Source organism: Pantherophis guttatus, chromosome 1 (assembly GCF_059756535.1).
Source record: "Pantherophis guttatus breed Tessera chromosome 1, ASM5975653v1, whole genome shotgun sequence".
Lineage (NCBI taxonomy): Eukaryota > Metazoa > Chordata > Lepidosauria > Squamata > Colubridae > Pantherophis > Pantherophis guttatus.
In genome coordinates, this window is record NC_142063.1 from 159,131,270 (window position 1) to 159,143,781 (window position 12,512).

Here is a 12,512-nt window from a genome sequence, read left to right on the forward strand (position 1 = left end):
CTACCACATTGCAATCTGACAGGAGTCTCAACAGCTTTACAGGAAAACAAATATAATTAGAACATCAATGGTCCAGTTAGCATCATACAAAACCTGAAGTATACAAGCCAGAAATAATTCAAGGATGTGTTAGACTCTTTGGCCTGTAAGATATGTATGAAAAAAATGGCAATTAATTTTGATCCTAAATTCATGTAATGAAACTTTTATATTTTAAAAAAATGTTGCAAATGTTGCTGCGATACATTAAAAACATTATATATTATTACATTTAATAAATAATTTTAATTTAAAACAATCAAAGTAAAATATAAATAATCATAAGGTCATAAGCAATTACAAGGAAGGAAATGTAAACTGTATAACACCAATTTTTCCTATTTTAAACCTTGATATAGTCATGAGAAGTGCTACCTATACCCCCAGAGGAAGTGTTGCCTAGCACCGTTTGGTGAAAAGGAATTTCATTAAATCTTTTCCATTCTGTGTTTCAGGATCTTATGAACCCTTCAGTGATATCCCTAACACCAGATACCTTCACTGAGCTAGTGAAGAAAAGGAAGAATAACGAAATCTGGGTGGTTGATTTTTATGCTCCGTGGTGTGGTCCCTGCCAAGCTTTAATGCCAGAATGGAAGAAGATGGCAAGGGTAAAAGCAAATATTGCTTATTTTTAGTTGTCTTAGAGTGCATACAGCATTTTCCCCCCAAAATACCATCCGTGGAAACTCCCTCAGTGTTCCGTAACATTTAATTTTAATATACTTTGTCTATCATAATTTTTTACATATTTTTTGTCTGTGATAAAAGAACTCCTGTCCTGTTCCAGGGGAAGCATACACAAACCCCTAGAGAGATGGTTGCAAACTTTACTGATACATCCGTGAAATAAATAAACAAGAGGAAAAGGAAATGCAAGTGCAGTTGCACACATGCCCAGAGCAGAGGAAACAAGTTCCCCAAAAGCTTGCTTTAAAGTTCCAGTCCAAAAGAGCAGGTACAAGAGTGATCAAATGAAGTCCAAGGGTTGTAGAAGATTCATCAGCCAGTTCCAGGTCCAAGCTCAAAGACAGAGTAACAGAGGTGGAAGGGACCTTGGAGGTCTTCTAGCCCAACCCTTTACTGAAGCAGAAAACCCTATACCATTTCAAACAAGTGGCACTGTCCTGTCTCTTCTTAAAAGCCTCCAGTGATGGAGCACCCACTACTTCTGAAGGCAAGCCATTCTATTCAAATTGGGAGTCAAGGCTCACACAGTCAGAGGAAATTAAAAGTTGTTGCCAACAGAGAGGCCTGAGCATGCTGCTCTTAAATAAAACAACCCCAGTGTTGGAAGGGTAACGTTCCTTTCTCTATTCTGCTCTCCACGTGGCAAGCCCTTGTACTGGAGGGGCGAATGATGATAACTTAGGGTCCTGATCTTCCGAGATTGGCAGCAGCTGTGCCTGCTGGTTTTCCTATACTTCCTCTGAAACTCCTCAAGCAGCAGTTAGTCCAGCAATTATGGAACTGGCCACTCAATGTTGGTTTCCTCATCTGAGTTTAAGCTTGCCATGACAACTATTGATTTAGTCCATTCAGTATTTTCTTCCCTTTCTGTCATAAGAAGTAGGCAGATAATAGACTTGAACATAAGCAGGGTCCAAGTTACCTGCTTGCTCCTATGAATTGCATTTTTGTAGTGGATACTGATACTCCAAAACAACTAATTCCCTAGTTTGAATTCATTGGAATAGTGCAACAGATTTTTAAATGCAGTGAAAATAGACATTAAATAGGGTTATGCTTTTCTTTTGAAATTATTGAAATTCCATATCTGATTTATGGCTCTGGTCTGTTTAAATTCCTCAGTTATTTTGAATAATGCATTGCTATTCATGGCATAGAATGTCGGAGAAAAGAAACCCAGAAAAAGAACATTAACTCATGCAAACTACGGGGGAAATGATAACTTCTTGGCTGGTTGATTACAATTGCAAAATATTGTCTTTAGGAACAGGAAGATGCTACAAAGAAACATCTCCAAATTGCTTTTTCCCTTAACTTTCGTACAAGCAAATTTGGACTAGAAACTCACTGGAGAAACTTAGCTAGATGAACATCAGCTGTAGTTCATCCGATTACTACCATTTCATCTTTAGTTTGTTTTCATAATGAGATCTTAAAGGTTTGGTTTACTATCATCCCCATAACCATTATTCACATATAGAAACTCCCAATTCACCACCTAGGACACTGATGGCTAACCTTTTTCTCTTCGGGTGCCAAAAGTGCATGTGTGCACGTGCAACAGCACCCATAATGCAATACACACGCATGTGCACACACACTCCCGTACATGCACCCCCCACACGCTCCCCTACGCATGCGCACAAGGGGTGAGATTCAAAAATTTTAGCAACCTGCACCACGGGGAGGGGGGGAGGGTGCGTTTTCGGCCTCCCCAGGCTCCGGAGGCTTTCCTCGAGCCTCCAGGAGGGCAAAAATGGCCTTCCTCAGGCTCCGGAGGCCAGAAATGGGCCTGTTTCTGCACTTTTGGAATGCGTGCAGTGCTCCTCACGCGCACGTGACCCCGTGCATGCATGTGTCCCGCCTCCTGCGCATACCAAAAATTAGCTGGCCAGTGGGAGGCACATGCACATATGTGCAGTGGACGTGAGCTGGGTGACAGCTCACGTGCCCACAGAGAGGGCTCTGCGTGCCAGCTGTGGCACACGTGCCATAAGTTTGCCATCGTGGACCTAGGACATAGGCTCATATAATTCAGAGGCTTTTCATTTTGGAGAAACAGAGAGGTGTGCATTCTTTCCTTTCACACCCAGTGTGGTGTCTTAACTGAAATCCATGCAAAAATAAAGATAGTCTGGGGGCCTTTTCTAACATGTATGTAATTGGTGCACTACATCTCTTACCCTGCCTATGAGTGAGATAGTCTTAAATTGTCCTTAGTTGTACTGGTGTTAAAGAGGTATCTTTCCACTTATTCTGACACTGCCAAAGAACAGCCTCAAGCTGTATAAAGTCTGTCAGGGTTTGTTTCCTGTTACATTGGAGGGAAATTGAGTGAGTTGAAACAGTCCATCTATAGAGGGATGATAAGGAGACTACCAAATTTCATGCCAGTATACTTTCTTGCTAACTCAAGCCCTGGGTACATGCCTGGGGAGAAACTCGTAGCAAACTCTTCAGATGACAAGGTAATTGGGTAGGTTTTCTTTAAAAAAAACATATTTATTTTTTTATTGCAGTTATGTTTGGATGGTTTATTGGAGCAATTTTTACAACTCAACTAGAATAATCCAATCCTTTGTTTTAGTTGCTGAATGGACTGATTGTAGTCGGTAGTGTGGACTGCCAAAAATATTTTTCTCTGTGTCATCAAGAAAATATTCAAGGCTATCCTGAAATCAGGCTGTTCCCACAAAAATCGGCTTCCTCTTATCAGCACTAGTGAGTAATGCAGTTGTTCCTATTCCAGTCTAAATTCATGCAAAAATGCTTTAGTTAAAAATGCTTGTATGTGTGGTGTATTTTGAAGATTTGAGCAAGTATTTATTTATTTACTTATTTATTTGCTTTAATTTATATGCCGCCCTTCTCCGGAGACTCAGGGCGGCTTACAATGCGTTAAGCAATAGCCTTCATCCTTTTTGTATATTTATACAAAGTCAGCTTATTGCCCCCACAATCTGAGTCCTCATTTTACCTACCTTTGAAAGGATGGAAGGCTGAGTCAACTTGAGCCTGGTGAGATTTGAACTTGCAGTAATTGCAAGCAGCAGTTATTAATAACAGTGCTTTAGTCCACTGTACTACAGGCTCATTTGGGTAGATGAGAAAAATAATGATGGTCTAATATAAAATTCAGTGATTTGGATTAAACCCTATTCATTACAGTTGTGTACTATTTCATAACTGAAAGCATATTAGTAATTTGGCATGGCTGGAAATGCAACTATAGCTGCTACTTGCAACTCCTTACATCATTGCATCTTTTTCCAGGATTGCACAGCAGCTGCAGAATACAACCACACAATCCAGGGGAAGTGTACAACTCCTTTAAAGAATTGAATATAGGTGCTATATAGGTGCACCTTACGTATTCCAAAATATCTTTTTTTGTTTGTTTGTTTCCGAGGTCCTGTTGCTCAATATTTGAACAATAGGATCTGTAGTAATTTGATCACTCTCTTTTTAAATATTTATCAAAAAGAAAATGTATAATATGACTTATATTCAAATGTCACTATTCATATTGTGGATCTCACCGTTAACTAAACTAAATGAGCGTAGTGATGTAGGTATCCTAGCGTAGTGCTTTGTTGTTCTTTGGAATAAATCTCTTTCTGCACCATTTTTATTAGCCAGTTGTATTTAACTACTCACTTGTGGAATTCCTGCCCTTGAGATGTGGTGACAGAATCTAGTGTAGGGACTTTAAAAGATGTTTAGATAAATTGGGGTGAAATAGATCCCAATAGCACCTATTAGGGATGACTTCTGTATGAAACGCCAGATGAGGGCGCACTATTAGTCAGATTCCGGGTAAGGATATTTTTATGCAGATCTTCTCAAAACTGAATCTTTTAGAAGAAAGGTAACTTTGTTTTTTTTATATGTATACCTTTCAACAGTAGCTACAATGGCTGGCATCGAGATGCCTATTCATTGCGAAGATGGGCACTTGGGTGAGTTGCTTAGCTCTACTTTTTCACAACTTGATCAAACTTTTTTTTTTTTTTTTTGCTTTAAAAAATCAGTTTGCCTGATGAAGAGTTCTTAGAAATGTGGAAGTTTATAGCAATGGTTATAGCAATGCTTTTCATACTATATTGTAGGCAAGTGTATAATGCATCTTCTAAAACCAGTAATTCTGGCCTACCCTAGCTCCTTTTGATGAATAAATTTTTGGAGTTGATTCAGCATTTAAATAGTTAGAGATCTTCAAAATTTTATTAAGATTCTAATTAATCTTAATTAGAATTCTAATTAATCTTAATTAGAATTAAGAATTGAGTGATTATAATCGCTCAAATAAAGTAAAATGTTACTTTTTTCTGAAACTCAGGCTGATCAGTATTTCAGTAAGTGCTCTTCATCTTTGATGATGATAAATGTACAGTCAAATGAACTTTCATAAATCTCTGCTGTTAAGAATATTGAGTTGTTTGTTGTACTCGGAGATTCTCTGAACTCCTTCACATGAAGGTACTAACTTCATTGTTGATTTCACTGGAATCCTATGGCTCTTCTGTTTTTTTAGTTATCTGCCTCAAGTGTCTCTGGACCTGACACCTCAGGCCTTCAGTGATAAAGTTCTGAATGGAAAGGAGCATTGGGTCATTGACTTCTATGCTCCTTGGTGTGGCCCTTGCCAAAATTTTGCTCCAGAGTTTGAGATACTCGCAAAGGTAAATTTTTATGGTTTTCCAGCATCAGAAAATATTTGTTCAATTTAATTTGCTTGATGTAGACCCAAAATTATATCCCAACCAGGATATCTAGCATTTTAACCTCTAGATTATTTTTCTCATTCAAATACAGTCTCCTGTAGAAGAAAATATATGTAGCTCAGGGTTGAAATGTGGAATCCTTGGTGCTTTCTAAGCTTGCTTATTTGTGTGTGGATGTTTCGTTACTTAAATAGATGACATCAACAGTAAGCAACATCACTGATGAGCAATATCATGATGCTCCTAACATCACAGCTAGGTCACTGATGGCTAACCTTTTCCAGACCGATTGACCAAAGCGCATGTGCGTGCAAATGCACACACATGCACCCGAACCCCCAAAATGCAATGCACACCCGGCCCCCATGCATGCCCCATGCTCCCATGCATGCACCCTGCCCCCCATGCATATGCAAACAGACCCTCACGCATGCGTCCCTCGCAAGCACACACAGCCCATAAACATGCACCCTGCGCATGCGCGGCAGAGACCCAAAGACCAGCTGGCCGGCAGGTGGTGCACAAGCATATGCAACAGAGCTGAACTGGGGCGACGGCTCGTGTGCCGTCAGAGAGGGCGCTGCATGCCACCTCTGGCACACATGCCATAGGTTCGCCATCATGGACCTAGGTAATGTCAATCTAGCTAAGGTCATTAGTGAGCACCAAGGACTTCAAATATAGTCTCTCAAAACTCAAAAGTTGGCAATAACGGTTGAAGCAAAACAATAAATGGAGTCTATGTCAGAAATAGAAATGTTGACAATACACTTACCTAAGCATAGTTCTTTTCTGGCAACTAAATTCTCTATTAGCATCTAGAAAAAATAATGGCAAACTTCATTAGCTTATTTGGTTTGGTGGTTAAGGTGCTGGCCTAGAAACCAGAAGACTGTCACTTCTAGGCTTTCCTTGAAAGCTAATTTTGTGGTTTTGGACCAGTTACTTTCTCAGCCCCACTAACCTCACAGGATTGTTGTGGGGAGTATAGGAGGCAGGAGTATGAGGTATTTTTGCCACCTTGAATTACTGTATTTATGTGCAGATAAGCCAAGATCAGCTTATCTCTGAATAGGTATAGCCACAAGACTATATGGTGGTATATATAAAAAAGGTGGGATAAAAAAATGAGGAGGAGATGATCACGAGCAGGGATAGTTTGTGGGATAGAAAGTGTCTGAACCTGAACTTTGAAAATCAGTTTCAGTCATTCAAACTCATACATGAGTGTGACTTTCTCACAGGAATTCACTGTATAATAGATAGTTCAAAGGCCGCTTTCCCAGGATCTGCTTGGTTGATTTATGTCCGTATTAGTAATGCTAGAACTACTTTATCATTCCAAACAAACAAAACCTCTTAACGGCAAATCCTCAAGCGAGGAATGGACTACATTTTGGGGTGGGATGGAAGTTCTCTCCTTTCCTTAAAACAGCCTAAAAAGTTGAGAATGGCTGAACCAAGATCCATTGATTTTGAAGCTCTTGAGAACTGATTAGTTAGGAAATCAGTTATTTGGGATGACAGAAGCATTAACTGCACAGAGTTATGAGACTGGAGTGTTATAAAAGTTTGAATGAATGAATGAATGAATGAATGAATGAATGAATGAATGAATGAATGAATGACAAGTTAACTGCTTTCACCTAATTGCTTAGTAGTAAAACTAATTGTTAAACTAATGGACTTTAACATGCAGCTCCTTTTCTTTTTTCCCCCGTTTTAAAAGACAGTTAAAGGAAAAGTGAAAGCTGGCAAAGTTGACTGCCAGGCCTATGCTCATACGTGTCAATCTGCTGGCATCAGAGCCTATCCCACAGTTAAATTTTATCCTTATCAAGGAACAAAGGTAAGCCATCTATATCAGCAGTTGCAAGGAGTAGATTAGAATATTTGAGGGTTAACACCTGTGTCATCTTGCCATAGTCACTCTTTTATGAAAACCTGCAGGAAAGCCACCTTCCAGTGTAGACATGTGGTACTAGATGCCTGGTTCTCTATCTTAATAAACCATGGTTTGCTAAGATAGATATAGGATGGGCATTTACAAGTGTTTTTAGAAAATACATATGTGTAGATTAATATATGTTCCAAAATAATCTTCTTGTGTTATCTTAGAAATGCATCCAATAAAATGTACCTGGTCATATGCAGAGCCCCACTCACTGACTATAAGTTCACCTTTTAAGTACTGTAAGCCAAAAAGAGGTTGTGGGGGGATTTCTTACTCCTGATCTCTCAATATTAAGCTATGAAATGTATTTGAATATAAGTAGCTCGGGTTGGTAGTTGGGCTGTCGGTGTAAACTCCGAGCTTGGCAATTTGGTTGCAAACCTTTCATCGCCATTCGAGGAGACATCATCAGTGTGCTTTGAATTGTGCTCATCTGTTAGAGCGCTGGCCTTTAAATACCTTTTTATGTGATGCAAATTAGTATGGATGTTGTTTGTTCCGCTACCATGACTCAGAAGTAGCCAAACAAACAACATCCACACTAATTTGCATCACATCAAAAGTTATTTAAAGGCCAGTGCTCTGACAGACAAGCACAATTCAAAGCACACTGACAATGTCTCCTCAAATGGCGACAAAACTTTTGCAACCAAATTTCCAAGCTCAGACCAACAGCCCAAATATTAAGCTATTCTTTATTTATATGTATCACTTTGTTTTTCCAAAGACAACAGTATCAAGCCTACATATACATTACAGTGGTGGATTTCTACCAGTTCACCCCGGTTCACGTGAACCGGTAGCGGCTGGAGATTCCACCCATCCGCCCAGACGTCTTTGCCCATGCGCAGAAGTGGCGCGCGCAAGTGAGCACATGCCGACGAGCGAACCAGTAGTGACAGGATTTGAATCCCACTACTGATACATTACCTACATAAGCAACACCAAATATTACTATTAAACCATCTGTAAATCTGCTTGTTCCTGTATGTGCATGTATCTTGAGCAGAGCTGATCATTCTTTCTTGCTCTGTTTTTAAAGAAAAATATTTTGGGGGAGCAGATTGAAAGTCACGACCCAAAAGTCATAGCCGAACTACTGATGGAGAAAGTAGAAAGCCTTAAAAAAAAGAAAAAACAATCTTCCAGAAAAAAGGTGGGCAATATTTTATAAGATATTTTTTCAAAAACATACCTTAATGTTATTATCTTGTACCAACCATATCTTTGAAATTGTTAAGAGCTTTCACATTTGGCCTGCAAAAAATCAGTGTAATGATTAGATGTTAACAAAGAGATTTTCCTGAATATTTACAGCCCAGATACGGTAGTAGTTGCTCCTGAAGGTCGAATAACTTTTCTGAATATTTGATCAGATCACTGAAATTTGGGCTTCCCATCTTATTGGATGATCAACTACTAATACGAACCCCTCCTTCATGCCCTCCAGATATGTTGGCCTTGGTGACTGGAATTTGGGTTGCTATATGCGTGCCAGGTTTGAGAAACTGCCAAAAAGCAAAAATGCCATGTAATACAAGCCTGGAAAAATGCATCCTATGAACAGAAAACCACTTTGTTTCCAAAGGATGGCATTCTTACATTTCTTTTCCTTTCCTTTTTCAATTTCAACATTTCATGGTTGAAACTGAATCATTTCAAATATTTGCAGATCGGTGGAGTTAAGAAGGTTGACTTTGAATGGGACTGCAACCCAAACAGGTGGCAGTAAACAAAAATCTGATATGGGAGTCCTTTGCAATCCCTGGGAGATCATTGCAAAATAACACAACAGTATGTTCATGAAAAAGAGTGAGCCATAAGATTTAATCCAAAGAGGAAAGGGACCGATATTGAACAACTAGGAAATAATTTAATACATTTGTAACAAAGTTAATGAAAAGAGTTTTCCTCTGTTTAAGATGTAACACAGCTCATATTACTGTAGCAGGTAGGACAAGAAGCTGGGTTCTGAGACTACGAATGCAATAATTTCTCAGTATTTTACTCGCTCAATTGTGTTTCTGTTCTTTTCTTCCCTTTTCTGAAAACCAGGATGAACTCTAAATTAAGAAGTGAATTCAAATCATAGTGAATCTGCAGCAGTGGTCTGATCAGATCATGTTCCTCAAGAAGAAAAGGAAATGCACTGAAATTCCTGGGCACATGAATCTTCTACAACTATTAAGGAACATGTTCTGAATCATCCAAAGTGTACATTTAGTAATAGAGACGTCAACTCCGGCAACCAGTTTGGTACCCTAACTGCACCTCAGGAAGGCTGTTCTTCTTTGATTGTGGGCATGGGACTTGATAGGTAGTGGGATTTTTTTCTTTTTTCTTTCCACTTTCCCAATCGTACTCTAGAGAATCATCTTTTCTTGTGTTGAAAAAAGAACCTCAATAAGATGGCAGGTGAATAGTCTTTTCTTCAATATAGAAAGACTAAGCAAATCTTTTCGTCTCTGAGGGGAAAAGACTCAACTTCGGTGTCGTCTCTGAGAGAAAAAGGCTGAACTTCGGTTTTACTGTTAGTGTGCTTTGTCAAGGATTCACTGAGTAAGCTAAAGATCTAGGAATGATCAATTCCCTTTAACATTCAACCCTCTTTATGTAGAATATGAGTTATCCCAATCTCTAGACTATGTTGAAGGACACTCAGATCAACACAAACAACTACATGAAGATTTCAGTGCATGGCAGCTAAGAGAAAACCATGCTTGGGTTGGTAGAACATTTTGTGGAACACCACTGTAAGTGTTCAAAGAGCAATGACATCTCTAGGGTCATACAGTGAACTCAATTCAGCAGCTGGCAGTACATGCACAAGGTTGCAGTGTTGCAAGCTAAAGCAGTTTGGTTTTTCATCCCAGGCTAAAGGGTTTCCTTCTTCAGATTGTAATAATATATCTAAGAACATTAATGAACAGAGGGATTATCCATCATGGCTTCTGTCATGATCACTTGAAGCAACAGTGAGATACTATTGGCATGGAAATTCATTGATTTCAGCAAAACTTGCTTCCAGGTAAACAACTATAGAAGACCAGTTTAAAGCTTTTTACATCAAAGCAGATACACATTTTAAAAAGCAAGCCCATAAAAAGATATATCTGGATGGAATTTTTCCAGTTCAGAGTACACCTATTTCAGTTTGTGCCACAGCAGAATTATTCTGTTTTTTAGAGCAGGATAGTCAAACCTGCATCTGAGGCGTGCAGTGTGCTTTGTTGCCAGCCTACTCCCTATGTCTTAAGAAGCAGAATTATAAAACATAAATGTATGTTTCAAGTGCCTTCTGAACATTTACTGATGGTTATGGTTACTTTTGTGCAGCTTGTAATATTGGGAACCTACTTAAGATAGTCTCATTAGACTTGTTCAAGGATTGAGAACAGTGTCCTTGATGCAGTATAATAAATACTCATCTGATGCCAAATCAAGACCTATAAAATTATGAAACTTATTTCAGGTTCTTAAAGTCTTTATTTCACTTGTTCTCACACCTTTCCTTGCAACTCTCTTGCTAGTTACTTGAAAAAAAAATTTTTCTCTGCTTAAAAATGAAGTGTGGTGTTTTAAGATTTGACACGAGGCAGTGTTATTTTAAGATAAGGACACCACTTTTCACACTTACAGCTTTTTTTATTATATGTCATCAAGTTGAGGTCAATTATTGGTGACCATATCCTAATTGTTATTGACTTCTTGTATGTGTAATATTTTTCTGCATATGGAAGGATCAGGTAGAATATATGTACTTCCATAAACTGAAATATCCATTCCCAGATGTAATCAGTGATAGCTGAGCTAGGAATGCATACCTTGTTATAAAATTTCCAGATATGCTTCTTCCAAGGCTAAGGTTACAGACATTGCTGGTGAATAGAAAGCAAAACAAGAATACGATTTTGTCTGTAATAGAAAACAATAGATAAAATGACTACATCTATTGATAAATGTTTTTATTCATCAGTTTCTCATATAGCCTATTCGGGATGCAGGATTCATTAATGTAAAAAATATTTTAAAATGCTACCTTGCAGGAAGAGGGAAAAAAAGCTGCCTGCCATTTACTTTTACTCTTAGAAATTGACTTGTATATTATTTTCTGTATACCTGAGAATGGGTTTTGCTAATAAGGAAACTTGATTTATGACAGGGTTTGGAAGATCTCTTAGGCTTACCTACCTTTGAGCTCCTTGATGATACAATCTAGGCCAAAGATTCGACACTGTAGGAAAACACTCCTATATTCTTGAATGATTAAGTATGTAGTCATACTTTTGGATATTAGACTGGAAGAAGACCAAGCAATTGAAGAAACACAGAATAAATATTTGATTAATTGGGCTTGCATTTGAAGAAGACTTAATGTAAGTAGCCCAAATTCATTTGTGAAAAGGGCCCATTATTGGCTACAGTATTGGGAGTCAAATATATGTGAAGGCACAAAAGCTAAAACAACTTGTCTGGGGAAAATATATATACCGTACCTGTTCCTGGGTGCCTGTACTTCTGTGTACTATAAAGAGGACCTTTATAAACGTTTGGTGTGAGAATGGCAATTCTGTTTTAAAATCAGTTGTAAAGTTTACAAATAAAAAACACTATTCTTTTTAGCCCTTTTAAGCAGAACAGATACAGAGCTACACTGTGACTGACAAAAGTTCTTGTCTCACTCACTCCATGATTGTATTGCAAACCAGAGTTTATGATAAATTAAACTGTATTTCAGGATTCAGGTGATATGTAATGTTTGTCAGATTTTTTTTCCTGAATGTGTTCTTAACTGTCTTGCTTCTTTTCAAAATTCTGAGAATCTTTAATCAAGAGGCAAAGCTCTAGTGATGGAAAATGAACTGTGTCTGAACTCCATCCATCCACTGCCCTTAGTTTCTCAAAGATCCCACAGCAAGTATCTGTGGAGCAGATGTTGAAACCCTGATTCCGTACTAGCTCTCCTAAAAAGGGAAAGTTGGAGCCTAGGTGGAAGTTGCCCAACATGGCTGGATTTCAAGAGGACACACCACCTTCAAGGGAAGTGGCATTTTACCCTCCCTAAAAGTGGCATTAATCACTAAACATGTCCTATCAGCCATCTT

General features: G+C 38.5%; 1 protein-coding gene and 1 long non-coding RNA gene across 3 annotated transcripts in view; one reads left to right on the forward strand and one right to left on the reverse strand.

Annotated features, from left to right (window-relative positions):
• The window catches only part of DNAJC10 (DnaJ heat shock protein family (Hsp40) member C10), a 38,465-nt gene extending 26,316 nt beyond the window's left edge, over positions 1–12,149 (forward strand). For both annotated transcript variants that reach the window (XM_034428909.3, XM_034428918.3), the window contains 7 exons: positions 495–650; positions 3,317–3,450; positions 4,635–4,688; positions 5,264–5,411; positions 7,183–7,302; positions 8,450–8,563; positions 9,463–12,149. In XM_034428909.3, coding sequence (XP_034284800.2) covers positions 495–650; positions 3,317–3,450; positions 4,635–4,688; positions 5,264–5,411; positions 7,183–7,302; positions 8,450–8,563; positions 9,463–9,474 — 738 coding nt within the window. In that variant the 3' untranslated portion in view covers positions 9,475–12,149. The remainder of the gene's footprint in view (positions 1–494; positions 651–3,316; positions 3,451–4,634; positions 4,689–5,263; positions 5,412–7,182; positions 7,303–8,449; positions 8,564–9,462) is intronic.
• LOC117672285 (uncharacterized) lies at positions 71–11,320 on the reverse strand. The gene is made up of 4 exons (XR_004593160.3): positions 11,232–11,320; positions 8,603–8,664; positions 6,229–6,271; positions 71–143 (listed from the first exon to the last, which is right to left on the reverse strand). It is a non-coding gene; the product is annotated as an uncharacterized LOC117672285 (long non-coding RNA).
• Positions 12,150–12,512: the final 363 nt, after the last annotated feature.